Source organism: Poromitra crassiceps (assembly GCF_964638095.1).
Source record: "Poromitra crassiceps genome assembly, chromosome: 3".
NCBI classification, from domain to species: Eukaryota; Metazoa; Chordata; class Actinopteri; order Beryciformes; family Melamphaidae; genus Poromitra; species Poromitra crassiceps.
The window spans coordinates 3,326,070-3,341,726 of NC_139625.1; the positions used below are offsets into that span (position 1 = coordinate 3,326,070).

General features: G+C 46.5%; 1 protein-coding gene across 2 annotated transcripts in view; it reads right to left on the reverse strand.

The window, feature by feature from the left end:
• The window catches only part of stxbp5b (syntaxin binding protein 5b (tomosyn)), a 112,601-nt gene that overhangs the window by 10,346 nt on the left and 86,598 nt on the right, over window positions 1–15,657 (reverse strand). Inside the window, exons 18-25 of one of the 2 annotated variants that reach the window (XM_083633818.1) lie at window positions 15,499–15,650; window positions 12,422–12,484; window positions 12,220–12,279; window positions 12,050–12,097; window positions 8,506–8,559; window positions 8,144–8,269; window positions 3,635–3,874; window positions 83–461 (exon numbers count right to left, since the gene is read on the reverse strand). In XM_083633818.1, coding sequence (XP_083489944.1) covers window positions 83–461; window positions 3,635–3,874; window positions 8,144–8,269; window positions 8,506–8,559; window positions 12,050–12,097; window positions 12,220–12,279; window positions 12,422–12,484; window positions 15,499–15,650 — 1,122 coding nt within the window. The remainder of the gene's footprint in view (window positions 1–82; window positions 462–3,634; window positions 3,875–8,143; window positions 8,270–8,505; window positions 8,560–12,049; window positions 12,098–12,219; window positions 12,280–12,421; window positions 12,485–15,498; window positions 15,651–15,657) is intronic. The other variant, XM_083633819.1, reaches the window with a different exon arrangement.

The following is a 15,657-nucleotide window of genomic DNA, read 5'->3' on the forward strand; positions in this document are numbered from 1 at the left end:
CATGATGTGTTGTCGAGCGTACCTGAGAGACATGATGTGTTGTCGAGCGTACCTGAGAGACATGATGTGTTGCTGAGCGTACCTGAGAGACATGATGTGGCCGTTGGCGCAGAAGCAGGCGAGGCAGTTGGTGCCGCCCACCTGCAGCACGTCGGCGCGCAGCACGAAGGAGCTCTCTGTGATGTTGTGTTTGTAGACGCAGGTCTGGGACGGCACGGACACCACCTGGGCCTGCTTGTCGGAGCAGAGCACGGCGTACTGGCTGTCCCCGCCCCCCCCCTCCCTGTCCTGGGAGGAGGAGGGAGGGGAGGCGGGCCGGCGCCTGCGGCTCCTCTCCTTCTCCTTGTCCTCGTCCGAGGCGTTGGGGTCGTACCACGCCTCGTAGCAAGGGGGCAGCAGAGCTCCAGCGGCGTCCAGCAGGGCCATCGTCAAAATGCCTCCTTTCAGTCTGACCAGAGTCCCTGCACACAAACACACAGGTTTTTCCTCCTTTTCTAGGCTGTCAGCAATGCATTGGAAGATAAGCACTCGACACTGTGCACATTCTTCACTGTCATAAAGTGATGTTAGTACAAACATACTACTACACTTTAGTTATTTCATTGCTGTTGTTTTTGCCAGTTAGATTTCTCTTTTAGCCCAATATCTAATCAATGTCTGGCATTTAATTGTTTATCATACAGACTTATTTATATTTTACTATCTATAAAACACCCTGCAACTCTATTTCGAAGTGTTATACAAACAAGGCTTATTATCAATTATTATCATTAATATATATATATATATATATATATATATATATATATATACACACACACACACACACACACACACACACACACACACACATATATATATATATACATACATACATACAGTATATATATAGATATATATACATATCTATATCTATATCTATATAGATACAGTATATGTATATAATATACAATATATATATTGCTGCTGTAGGTAAGTTTATGAAAAGTTGCCTGGAAATTCGAACCAACACAAGCGACAACACTAGTGAGTGACAGGAGGAGTGATTGACAGGACAGGATGGAGTCAACAAAGTTGTGATGACAAAAACTAAGATGAAATCTGTTGACACTTTCTTTTTTTATATATTTTCTTCCAGATTTTTTATCCCATTTTTATCCCCCGTTAGTGCTAATTTTAATTTATTATTTATCCTGGTTGCTGCTCCACCCTCTGCCGATCTGGGGAGAGCCGAAACTGGCTCCATGCTTCCTCCGAGATATGGGCAGTAGCCAGCCGCTTCTTTTCACCTGGCAGGACATAGCACGTGGGAGGATCACGCTATTCCAACGAGTTCCCCTCCCTCCGAACAGGCGCCCTTAACACATTGAGTGCCACAGCGCTTCAGTAAAATTGTCTGGAGCCTGTGCCAGATTCACTTCCATTCAGTTGAAAACAGCTATAGAATTTTTTCTATTAGAGCTATATTGAGAGGGCTGGACTCTACTGAAACATTGAACACTCCTGCTTCTTCCAAAGAAGAAATTTTGTTTCTAGACAGTTCCATTATGAAATGACAGCCTCTGTAAGAAGTGCACTTTCAAGGGTTTTCTGCCGTTTTTTTTTACTTTTCAAGATATAGTGACTTTTATGAATACTTTTTGCACTCTAATTTCGAGCACATTCACTGACTCTGGCTGGTGTTTTCTGATGTGGTGGCGTAGTGTGGTTTCTGTGCAGCCTGCTCCCCCCACCCCCCTCCACTCCACCCCCGAGCTGCGGGCTCCTCCCCACACGCACAGAGACTCGTTTTTGCCCCGGACAGATCCCAGCGCGCAACAAGGAAGTGCCAAACGCGACTGAACGAAAAGGGCTTGGCCGTTCGGCTTCGGGTGCTGGCTTTCTGGCAGGGAATCATGTGGAGAAACAGATAGATAGAAGATAGATATAAGCAGAAGAGCTCAGTTGTGGGCACGGATGCAGCCGAGCCAACTGTCCGCTCCGCTGCAGACAGAGCAATCAATACGGCTCTGGCTGAAGCATGCATCGGTTTCCACTTTGATCACGGCTTTCTCCGCTGTCTCCTGTACAAAGTAAAGGATCTGAGGTGGGTGGAGCAGCTCCTGTGACGATGTTTAAGGTGGCGCCGTGTGATCCCTTGAAGGGATTCATGCTCACTGGCTAGGTACGACCTTAAACAGCAGAATTATGGAATAATATGAATTATGATTTTAGGACGTCCACAGACGTCCTTGGCACTCCTCGTTACTTTTTTTTAGGACGTCCACAGACGTCCTTGGCACTCAATGTGTTAACGACCAGAGGAGGAACCACATCAGCGACCAGGATATTGCATGTTTTGGTGAAGGGGTTCCTATATGAAGGAAACCCCCAGGGGGGCACGGGGAGAACATGCAAACTCCACACAGAAAGGCCCTTTTGACGACCCCACCCGGGCGGTGGGCACTCGAGGACATGCGGACGGGCACGCGCCCAGGTGGGAATCGAACCCAGGACATTCTAGCTGTGAGGCGACAGCGCTACTACCACTGCGCCACCGTGCCCCCTTTAACTTGAATTCTGATTTAATGTGCAATAACTAAGTAAGGGTACAACTGCCAACACTCCCGATTTTCGTACTTTTAACCCCTTCTCCCGTTAATCTCCCCATTTTATAGTGATACAAATCAAACAGCTGTTTCAAAGCCAGGGGGAAGTTTCTGCCATCATATGAATCTAAGAAGACATCCATTGGTACCAACCACGCCATGTCAGGAAGGGGTACTTTTAGCTAACCTGTTCGCATCTATGTTCGCAATGGCATCCCAAGTATCATCATACTATTATGGGATGCGATGCGAACAGTTGTGTTATGGGATGTGCGTTTCCCAGGCAACGACACACGTTGACATGTTTTGGAACAGCGCTGCACGCTGGCACGACGCTCCTAAAGGCAAAATGCTTATTGTTTTGAATGATTTGGCATCTTCTATTACTGTCAACACGGTCAACAACAGTATTGTTGTATTGTAATAATATGCCATAAAAGTGTATTGAAATTTTGGGGAGGAGAAAATAAAATGCATTTCCTCTTCTGGCCTGGCGGGGGCGTCGTTGGCCTAGAATGGTTGGGGAAACACTGCACGAGTGTCCCATTTTTCCATAGGGTAGCACGCATGTATTTTTCGACAAGGCAGCATAAATCGACAGAACAGATCACAACACAGAGTTGTGATCATTTCACTTTCAGCAAAAACAACAAATAAATGCAGCGGTTAGGGTTAGGGTTAGATTTTGTTTTGTTTTTTTGCTGAAAATGAAATGTTTTATGGTCACTCACGACTCTCTGGAAGACTGGTTGGCTCGGTTCAAGCCTTAAAACTGGTTATTATAAGGATTTTTTTACCTCAGAAATGTCTATGGAGAAAATGAATGGGGAATTCACTTCTGGGGCAAGACACGTCACATGACCGTTGAGCTCCATCTATGTTGGCAGGTATGTAAGTAAGGGGGCTGTGCCAGTGACTTACGCCAGAGACGTGTGTACTGCTAAATGTTGGCGAAGGCTTCCTCTCATCACATGCAGACAGACGCGCACACGGAGAGCGCGCGCCGCGCGGGGTGGATAAACACCCAGGTGTCCTAAGCTGCTTACCACAGGAGGAGATGCCGACCGGCTGCTGCAGCCTCTGGTCGGGGCCGGGGGGCAGGCTGAGGGCCACCAGCAGCACGGAGCCCTGCGTGGTTCCCACCAGCAGACTGGGGCTGAGCGAGCAGTCCGTCTTCCGGGGAAAGGTCTCGCAGAAGTGGAAGGAGGAGATGGCCTCTCGGGACTCTCGGTCTATGCTGGTCACGCTGGAGCTGCGCGAGCGGCTGAACGAGTTGTCCTTGGCATCTGGACAGCGGGAGTGAAATGATAAAAATGGCCATTTCAGAGGACTCCTTCATGCAGCCAAGAGAGTAAGCGGTTAACGTAAAAAGCCACCAGCAAACTGGCCAAAACCCAGTGAGATGTTAGAGCTTTCTGGTTATTCTGTAACACATGCCCCGTCTTGGTGCTGCATCGTGTAACAGAGAGGCCAAAGTGAACGTCACTTCCTGCCTCTCTCAGCGTACCACCGGCGTCCGAAAAGATATCAACGGTGGTGAACGGAGACAGACGTTAAAGGAACACTCCGCCCATTTTCAACCAGCTTTGTATCATTAGAACATCAGTAGTATATCAGAAAACTGTAAACTGTTTTGAAGTCTGTCATTTCATTTGACAGTTATTGATTTGAGTTAGTGTGGACCAGTGACATCACTGGTCCACACTAACTCAAATCAACTCTCAATAACTGTCAAACTAGATGAATGACTTCAAAACCGTTTACAGTTTGAGAGTTGATTTGAGTTAATGAGTTATTAATTTGAGTTAGTGTGGACCAGTGATGTCACTGGTCCACACTTTAACACTCTATAACTGTCAAATGAAATGACAGACTTCAAAACAGTTTACAGTTTTCTGATATACTACTGATGTTCTAATGATACAAAGCTGGTTGAAAATGGGCAGAGTGTTCCTTTAAGTCTTTTTGATCCCACTTTGAATTGTGCCACGGGGGTAACCCATTTTAAATGTTGTGAATTTAAAAGATAACGACCACGTCTCTCGTGTCGCACATTATACGTCACGCACCATCAACAACAATGGACTGACGGGTGAGCCGTCACGCACGCGACTGACTGGTTGTGCGTAGGCTTTCGGATTCATAACTTATCGTGCCGCAGTTTTCCCGCCAACTGCGACTTTCTTGACTTGCAAAGTGATTGTTTACATTGACAAACGTGATACTGTATGTGTGTGTACTCCCGTGGCACAGTTCAAACGACGGGATCAAAAAGACTACGGTCTGTCTCCGCTCGCCACCATTGGTATGTTTTCAGACGCTGGTACGCTGAGAGAGGCAGGGAGCGACGTTCACTTTGGCTCCCTATTTTGTTGCATGGTTAGAATGGTTAGAATGGCAGAACAATTACGTTTGTGTAAATCACCCAATAAGGGAGGAAGAAATGACAAAAACCCTTCATCTAGTGTCCCCCAACAGACCTTCTTTGACATTGAGATGCCCTTGCACTGATTACATTTAAAAGATACCATTTGCTTTGTATCGTTTCCAAATTCACTTTTCTGCTAATTGATTTGACAGGAACATTCTCAATGTAGGGAAGAAAAAGTGAGATATGCACGGAGCACTACAGTGCCTCCCAAGAAAGGACTGATAATGAAGGACCAAGAACCATTCATGCTGGCTACTGTGCTGACAGCAGCTGAAACACAAGCTTTTAGTCTCTTCAACAAGACTAATGAGGTCTCCCAACAGAAACACAAAAGATAAAAAATAAAAATAAAGATTCAAAGAACAGCTGTGACACAGAGGAGATGGGTGGACACACCTCCTGTGTGACACAAAGAGGACACACCTCCTGTGTGACACAAAGAGGACACACCTCCTGTGTGACACAAAGAGGACACACCTCCTGTGTGACACAAAGAGGATGGGTGGACACACCTCCTGTGTGACAGAGGAGATGGGTGGACACACCTCCTGTGTGACACAAAGAGGATGGGTGGACACACCTCCTGTGTGACACAAAGAGGATGGGTGGACACACCTCCTGTGTGACACAAAGAGGATGGGTGGACACACCTCCTGTGTGACACAAAGAGGATGGGTGGACACACCTCCTGTGTGACACAAAGAGGATGGGTGGACACACCTCCTGTGTGACACAAAGAGGATGGGAGGACACACCTCCTGTGTGACAGAGGAGATGGGTGGACACACCTCCTGTGTGACACAAAGAGGATGGGTGGACACACCTCCTGTGTGACACAAAGAGGATGGGAGGACACACCTCCTGTGTGACACAGAGGAGATGGGAGGACACACCTCCTGTGTGACACAAAGAGGATGGGAGGACACACCTCCTGTGTGACACAAAGAGGATGGGAGGACACACCTCCTGTGTGACACAAAGAGGATGGGTGGACACACCTCCTGTGTGACACAAAGAGGATGGGAGGACACACCTCCTGTGTGACAGAGGAGATGGGTGGACACACCTCCTGTGTGACAGAGGAGATGGGTGGACACACCTCCTGTGTGACAGAGGAGATGGGTGGACACACCTCCTGTGTGACAGAGGAGATGGGTGGACACACCTCCTGTGTGACAGAGGAGATGGGTGGACACACCTCCTGTGTGACAGAGGAGATGGGTGGACACACCTCCTGTGTGACAGAGGAGATGGGTGGACACACCTCCTGTGTGACACAGAGGAGATGGGTGGATACTAGAGGTGTCACGGTACACAAAGGTCACGGTTCGGTACGAATACGGTACAACGGAGAAAAAAAGCAACAAATCCCAAATTATTATTATTTTTTCCTTTTTCCTGTTTTTTTGCTTTTTATGCTCATTTTACCATCAGAAATAGTGTCTAATAAGTGGGAATGAAGTCCACTATTTAATAAGATCTAAGGCAATCCACACAAACGGGTTTTACTCTAGAGCAGCAGTTGTGTGAAGTGTGGGGTGCGCCTCCCTCTCAGATGTCTGTATTCCAGCTGTTTGACAGGGCAAAGGCATTTCCCCCCCACTTTAAATCTTTATTGTACACAAATTAGTAAACAGAGTGCAGGTGGAGTAGCCTAATACTCCCTCCCACCCTCCCCTCCCCCGCTGTCCGGGGGAGGGGAGCAAGTAAGTAGGCTAACGTTATTGAATGCGAGTTTTGTTTACCATAATGATTACGTTCGGTCATCATAATGGATTATTGGAACATGACAAGGAGTCATCCCCTCTTCCTCACCACATCTTGCTTGTCATCTCACGCGATTTAAGTTGCTTGTTTACAAGTTAACAGTCTTGTCAGTGTTATGTAACTTTTAGCCGCGACGCGCAACTATTGTCGCGGCTACGTAACGTTACATTAGCAAGCTTACCTCATTGGCTTGATGTTCACAGAATTTGCAAAACAGCTTATCATAAAATCATCAGAGTCATAAAAGTCATTAGGATACTGCTCTGCACTCGACGGTAAAGGGGGAGCAGCTGGACGCTTCAATATTGTTGTGGTTTAGTAGCATGGAAGCTACGGCTTGTAAACACGCTGGAGCGACCCCCGGTAATGTTTCCTCTCCACAAAACGTTCCATTCAGTGAACGCAGATTTCTATGGCCCTCGTGTTGTTTTGGTGCGTCTTCTTCCGTGGTGTTTATGGCGTTCAAACAGCGTTTAGGTGCTTTACCACCACCTTCTAGATTTGACGTATTCGTCGTGTCGCTTCACGCACCGAACCGTGACGCCCATACCGTGAATTCACGGGGCGAATACATGTACCGCAACGCCCCTAGTGGACACACCGCCTGTGTGACACAAAGGGGATGGGTGGACACACCGCCTGTGTGACACAAAGGGGATGGGTGGACACACCGCCTGTGTGACACAAAGGGGATGGGTGGACACACCGCCTGTGTGACACAAAGGGGATGGGTGGACACACCGCCTGTGTGACACAAAGGGGATGGGTGGACACACCGCCTGTGTGACACAAAGGGGATGGGTGGACACACCGCCTGTGTGACACAAAGGGGATGGGTGGACACACCGCCTGTGTGACACAAAGGGGATGGGTGGACACACCGCCTGTGTGACACAAAGGGGATGGGTGGACACACCGCCTGTGTGACACAAAGGGGATGGGTGGACACACCGCCTGTGTGACACAAAGGGGATGGGTGGACACACCGCCTGTGTGACACAAAGGGGATGGGTGGACACACCGCCTGTGTGACACAAAGGGGATGGGTGGACACACCGCCTGTGTGACACAAAGGGGATGGGTGGACACACCGGCTGTGTGCGTTTTTCAGAGGAAAAACTGCAGAAGAAGAAAAACAGGATCGTCAACTCTGAGTGCGAGTGCAGTCAGCAGCACAGTGGAACTTCCTCAAACAAACAAAAAGAGAGAAGGAAACATGTCATGGTGAGAGTGTTAGTGTCAAACGACTAAAACCAACTCCGAAAAAAGATCGCCAGCAGTGGTGTGTGTGTGTGGGGGGGGGTTAGTAGGCGTTATCCCACTTCAGCCCAAGTCAGACCACGGCAGGTCCACTCACTGGGGTCTGAGAAGGATCTATGGAGGTCCCTCCTCAGGGACATCCTGGCTGTCTGCTTGCCCTCCTTCAGACAACAAAAGCGCTGCTTGGTGCAGTGGAGAGAGCGCTGCCGCTGCACCCTCTCCTCTGCTCACAGTGCAAACACAGATCAGAGTGTCTCCACTGACATCGGCACAACAAGAACATTGAGGCCCACACGCTGTTAAGGCAAACGCTTTCAACGCACAGACATTTTGAGACGGTGACTTCAGGACTGAGAGGACGTTTCAAACAAAGCAATGAAGCCACACGCCTGCAAGGAAAACAGAACAGCGCTAATAGACAGTGAAAAGTCAACACGGTTAGGGTTAGGGTTAGCTTACCCAGGTCTGGCAGCTTTAGCTCAGTAGGCGAGCTAATTTTCCGCGACATCCTGGCTGCAACAGAAACAAAATACCCCTACTTTACCAAAATAAAAAATGACGGCTGCAAATGGTAGGATTATTATACATATTTTGAACAATCACAGGTAATCATTTCTCAGCAATTTGTCACATCTTTCCACAACTGTGCAGATTTAAATGCATGGATATAATTCACAGGAGCAGGCAAATCATTGAGAAAGTGAACCCATGCTTTAGAATCACATTCAGGGTGGTGATACACGGGACAAGTGTTGAGGACATGTGTGTATCGCTGCCTCGTGAAAACCTCTCACCTCCAGTTTGGCTGAAGCTTAAGTTGGGAGTTTAGGTTGAGAAAGTTTCTGTGGGTTGAGAACATTTCTCTGAGAGAATCTTCGCGGTTGAAATGTAATTTCTACCGCCCTTGGGCTTATGAAACCCTTTCAAAACAGCATGTTCAAAGCTAAAAGTAAGGGTGTTTTTCTTCGTTCCATAATTACATTTAGCAGATATGCGGCTGTCCCCTGACAGCGACAATATATAAGACATACATGGCACAACTCTTATGGGCAGTAGTGGCCAACACAAGACGCCCGTTTGCTTTCATCAGAGGAACATTTTGTTGCTGGGGAAACATTTGAGCAGCTTTTTGACACCCTCCCCCGCCCCCGCCCCCCCCCCCCCCCCCCCCCCGGGAGCCTTGTCCATCTACACCTGGCCGGGGTCCATCACCACCCTTTAGAGAAACCCTACACCTGGTTGGGTCTATCAACAGTCACCCTTAGAGAAACCCAACCAATGACACTGAGCTGAGAAGCAGCACAGACAGCCACAGGGCCTGTAATGTCAAACAAAGCAGGAAGCAGTCAGGAAATGAAGTGAATAGAATTCAGTGAACATAGTTAAAGGGACAGTTCAGTTTTTTTTTGACATGGGGTTGTATGAGGTACTTGCATACAGTCAGTGTACCACACGCAGTAGAATGCAGCCGGCGCGGTCCCAGTTTTGGAGAAATGGAGACCGGCCGCGTCTGCTGAGTGTGAACTGGGTCATCAGCAACAACAGAAAAAACAGAGAGAGATGAGAGATGAGATTAACTTTATTACCCACGAGGGGAAATTTGTTTCAGGCACAAAGGTTGGTACAGAATGCTTCTGCACTGCTCACCTGGCGTAATCCACGTCTCCACAAGCCCTGAGATGCCAAGTTGACATGAAAAGACATCATTTGCACCCTGTTTTTAGCTGAAATATAGCCATATGCAGCTGGAAGCTCACTCTCCTCTTATAGCTCCAGCACCTGGCTCGGATTTCAGCTAAACACAGGGTGTAAATGACATATTTTCAAGTCAACTTGGCACCTCAGGGCTTGTGGAGACTTGGATTATGCCAGGTGAGCAGTATGGAAGCATTTTTATGTATTTTTTCTGTTTTTTTTGCTCGCGGCCCCCTGCACACTCGGCAAACAGCTCTACATGCCTGAAGCGGCCGGTCTCCATTTCTCCAAACTGGGACCACACCGGCTGCATTCTACTGCGTGTAGTACACTGACTGTATGGCATGCACATACCTCATACAACCCCACAAAGGCCCACATCCAAAAAAACTGAACTCTCCCTTTAATTCAAAGAGACCGCCTCTTAAGGTAGCTCATAGAAGTGAAGCCCTGCCATCAAATACAAGGCAGCGAGTTGTGTCTCTACAATCAAAGAAAGATCATTCACTTCAACAGAGACTTGGTCAGACATTAGTAATCAAAGAAAGATCATTCACTTCAACAGAGACTTGGTCAGACATTAGTAATCAAAGAAAGATCATTCACTTCAACAGAGACTTGGTCAGACATTAGTAATCAAAGCAAGATCATTCACTTCAACAGAGACTTGGTCAGACATTAGTAATCAAAGAAAGATCATTCACTTCAACAGAGACTTGGTCAGACATTAGTAATCAAAGGAAGATCATTCACTTCAACAGAGACTTGGTCAGACATTAGTAATCAAAGAAAGATCATTCACTTCAACAGAGACTTGGTCAGACATTAGTAATCAAAGAAAGATCATTCACTTCAACAGAGACTTGGTCAGACATTAGTAATCAAAGGAAGATCATTCACTTCAACAGAGACTTGGTCAGACATGAGTAATCAAACAAAGATCATTCACTTCAACAGAGACTTGGTCAGACATTAGTAATCAAAGGAAGATCATTCACTTCAACAGAGACTTGGTCAGACATTAGTAATCAAAGGAAGATCATTCACTTCAACAGAGACTTGGTCAGACATTAGTAATCAAACAAAGATCATTCACTTCAACAGAGACTTGGTCAGACATTAGTAATCAAAGAAAGATCATTCACTTCAACAGAGACTTGGTCAGACATTAGTAATCAAAGGAAGATCATTCACTTCAACAGAGACTTGGTTAGAAATTAGTATCAGGAAGCAGATTCTCTATGCTATCGATGCAGCGATCTTCAATTGGCGTCTGGGCCATGACAGGTCCCATCCAGATCCTTGGCAGATTAAACAAAGATCAAACACAAACTTAACTTAATATACTTAAACTTAACTTAATTAATTCAACGTAACTTAACCAATTGAACCTCAATTATATAGACATCATTAGTTTCTCTAAAGCAATGGTCCCTTATGGTCTTCAGTTGATGCTGGGAGCACCGACTGAAGATCGCTGCTACTGTATGAGCAAAAAATTTTTTACAACAGCCGTAGACCAGACATACAAATGATGTCCTTCCATCACGCATGATCTGATAACTAATCCCGATCAATAAAGAGCCAAAGTGAACGTTACTTCCTGCTTTTCTCCCTGTACCAGCGTGTGAAAAACACGAACGGCGGTAAACGGAGCGATACGCTACCTTTTTGATCCCGTTTGAATTGTGCCACGGGAGTAACACACACGTCATGTTTGTCAATGTAAAAGATAAGATAAGCAAGTCGAGAAAGGTTTGTGGTAAAACTGTGGCACTATAAGTTATCAATCACAAAGACTACGCACAACCAGTCGCGTAAGTGACGTCTCTCCCGCCAGTCCGTTGCTGTTGATGCTGTGACGTATAATGTGCGACACGAGATAGTTGATTAGTTGAGTAGATGATTCACAAAACTAAACCTTACGTTTCAGTTTCAGGACAAACTGCGGCTTTCTTGACATGCATAGTTATCTTTTAAATTCACAAAATGTAACATGTGTTTCTCCCGTGCCACAATACATTAAAAAAAAGTAACGCATCTCTCCATTCACAACCATTCATATTTTGAACACGCTGGTACAGGGAGAAAAGCAGGATGTGACGTTCACTTTGGTTGACCAATACAAGAACCCAACACCTTATGATTAGATGCATGATTAGTAAAAAGACACTTCTTAAAGGCACTTCTTTCACAAGATGCACAGATTAACGCTGGATTAAGGTGCAGTGTGGTTAGACAAGCCGGACGCTGTCATCAGAGAGAACCAGAGAGAAATAAGCAGGAAGACATCTGGATCATACAGTACCAAAGTCATTGGCAACCGTCTTGGAAAAGCGTCTGCTTTTGGACTTCACTGCAAATAATGGTTCAAAAAAAGACAAAGTAGACGACATCAGCGGGTTTCAAATGCTCGATTTTTCCCACGGGGATAATGCTGTCATAGGTATTCTTTGGTTCGCTAACGTCATACAGTACCCTTCTCTATGAACTTTTGTTGTTTTGGTTCGTCGTCGGAGTTGCAGGGCGACGTAGATCCTATATGACAGCAGATAAGAGTGGTACATACTGTAGGTAGATCCTATATGACAAGCGAGAGCGTTTGAAAGATCTACTTCTTTCTTAGGGTCAATGATGGATGATGAATCGTTTGTACGCAAAAGACTCGAGAGAAGTTTACCTGAAGTCGGTGACTTGCATCGATCCTCTGAGGCGTTGGTGCCGTCGTTGGAGTCGCAGAGCACTGAGGGAGGGAGGCACAGAGACGCCTTTTAATAAGTTAAGTTAACTTCATCAATTCTTTCCTGCTCTTGGGCTACTGCTACTGTGCTACTCTTTCCAACTCTTGCTAAAGCTATGCCTACATTCCTGCAGTATGTGTGAGGTGCTGCAGTATGTGTGAGGTGCTGCAGTATGTGTGAGGTGCTGCAGTATGTGTGAGGTGCTGCAGTATGTGTGAGGTGCTGCAGTATGTGTGAGGTGCTGCAGTATGTGTGAGGTGCTGCAGTAGTATTCCTGCAGTATGTGTGAGGTGCTGCAGTAGTATTCCTGCAGTATGTGTGAGGTGCTGCAGTAGTATTCCTGCAGTATGTGTGAGGTGCTGCAGTAGTATTCCTGCAGTATGTGTGAGGTGCTGCAGTATGTGGGAGGTGCTGCAGTAGTATTCCTGCAGTATGTGTGAGGTGCTGCAGTAGTATTCCTGCAGTATGTGTGAGGTGCTGCAGTATGTGTGAGGTGCGAGTAATTAGCGTCACCTCGACAGTATAAGTAAGCCAAGGCGAGGGAAGTCAATCAGCATTTGCGTGTATATATCCCTCATTTGTGTGTGTATCCCTTTAAGACCGCGAACCGCGCCACACGTCTTAAAGGGATACACACACAAATGCTGCATCAGGTATCAATGGGCTAGTAGCCAAACAGCTGGCAGAGCAACAGAATTGATCTGAGTGTCTAAATCGTGGGCAAGTTCACATTATGGAAATAAAGAGTTTCAAAAATGATCCCCACCCATCACAACTAAAACGACATGTCTGATTTATTCTAGCACTCACACAAACACTACACATCTAAAAGCTTTTACAGCTTAAAATGACATGTGGCACTCATGTTAGCTGCCCAATCTACTGCCAGTCCCTGTATCTACTGCCAGTCCCTGTATCCACTGCCAGTCCCTGTATCCACTGCCAGTCCCTGTATCTACTGCCAGTCCCTGTATCGAGAGCTTCAATCACAATAATTAGGGATGCACGATATATCAGCAATCATATCGCTATCGGCCGATGTTGCAATGTTAATAACGGTTATCGAGATCATCCAACATTTTCACTTTGAGAGGAAACAATCTATTATAAAAGGGAGCATGTGGGCAATGTTCTCTGTTTCAATTTTGTCTCGGAAGGGAGTGACACTTGAACAATTGTGCATTGTGACATCACTGATGATGTGATAGGCATTGTGACATCATCAGTGATGCAAAGTTGTGACATCATCGGTGATGTCATAAGAGCAGGTGAGGCCGCGCAGCGGTTGAGCCTAGGAATGCCTAGTACGGCAAATCTATGATTTATGGGCTTTTCCAAATGTTTTGGAAATTAAGAAATTCATTACTTTTTCAAATTCATACATGTGTTTTTCAGTATGTACAAAATGTGATGATCATAGAAATGTGTTTTTATACAGATCATATCGACATGGGTAATAATTAATAACGGTCATATCGGTGCATCCCTAACAATAACTCAGTAGGTAAACAGACAGCAGTGTATTATAACAGGAGGCTACAATCACTAACTGGTCCTTAATTGATACTTAGGCTGAAGTACTGTGAGAGCCCTGTTAAAAAGCTTCAGATGCTATGTTGTCATGGGCCCTGTACTTTTGACCTAAAAGCTACAGATGCTATGTTGTCATGGGCCCTGTACTTTTGACCTATTACTCATAAGAATGTGGTCTAGCACTACAGATATTATAGCCTGACAGACATTGGACAAAAAGGTAAGACTTAAGAGAAGAGAGATGACACTGACAGACAACATACAGTAGTCTGACCCAGCGTGACTTACTGAGGTGAGACGAGCGCAGTTTTTTCACAGACTCAGTATACAAGAAAGAAAGGCTGGACATGCAGCCTGAACGATACCACAGAGAGAGAGAGAGAGAGAGCAAGAGTAGGAAACAGTGAGACAGAAAGACATGAGTGGAAATCAGAAGCACAGAAGAGAAGACAGCGATGGAACTCAATAGGCCGGGTGCCGGACTCACAACAAATTCAAATGACCGATTATTTCTTATTCGTATTCTCTTATTCTTATTTCTTATATTTCGTGGTTTCGTAATCAACTCAATGTTGAATCCAGCACCAGGCCACTGAGACAGGAATCAATGTAGGAATACAAAAAGTGAATGGATGCATGATGAAGAATAGAGAGGAAAAACACATTAATGACATGACAGAGACAACAAAGCTCAAACAAGGCAAGTCAACAACTCGTATACGTCGTTTTAACTTGGAATTAAAACGGGATCCATTTCAAAAAAGGTATCACAGGCGACTAACTCATCCGCTCTAAGTGTAACATACAGATCACGACTAACCGGCATGCGCCACTGTCTTTTCACCGGTCCAAACTGAACAGATGGGAGAATCTGCCAGTGTCGTGATGCCCCCTGTTGAGGGAGAGGAGCTACTGCAGGGCGGGGATGGGGGGGGGGGGGGGGAGCTCATGCGGCGAGCGAAGCCGAACCGGCTGCCAAGTGTCAGCCGGCCCCCGCCTCTCTCTAGCTCTACTGCACCTTTAACCCCGCCTCTCTCTAGCTCTACTGCACCTTTAACCCCGCCTCTCTCTAGCTCTACTGCACCTTTAACCCCGCCTCTCTCTAGCTCTACTGCACCTTTAACCCCGCCTCTCTCTAGCTCTACTGCACCTTTAACCCCGCCTCTCTCTAGCTCTAATGCACCTTTAACCCCGCCTCTCTCTAGCTCTACTGCACCTTTAACCCCGCCTCTCTCTAGCTCTACTGTACCTTTAACCCCGCCTCTCTCTAGCTCTACTGCATCTTTATAACACCCACAGACATTCCGCTAACCGGGGAAGATGAAATGAGTAAGAACTCGATAGAGGATTAACTTCAGGAGGGATTAACGTCAAGCCCAGTGCAAGCAGAGAGACACGTCACAGGTGGAGTTTCTGCACTCAAATCGGAGGGAGACACCGACGACAGAAAAGCAGAGGCCATCGTGTCGGGAGAGCAGCTCACCTCCGGAGGGCTGTCGGGTCTTGCGCGGCGAGCGCGGCTGCCTCTGATAGGGCTCAGACGGGCTGTACAGCTCCGTCGTGCCCATGTTCAGCAGCAGAGTGTTCTGGAGGTAGTCCACCACAGCCAGGCCATTGCTGTTTCCAAACACCACACTGTAAC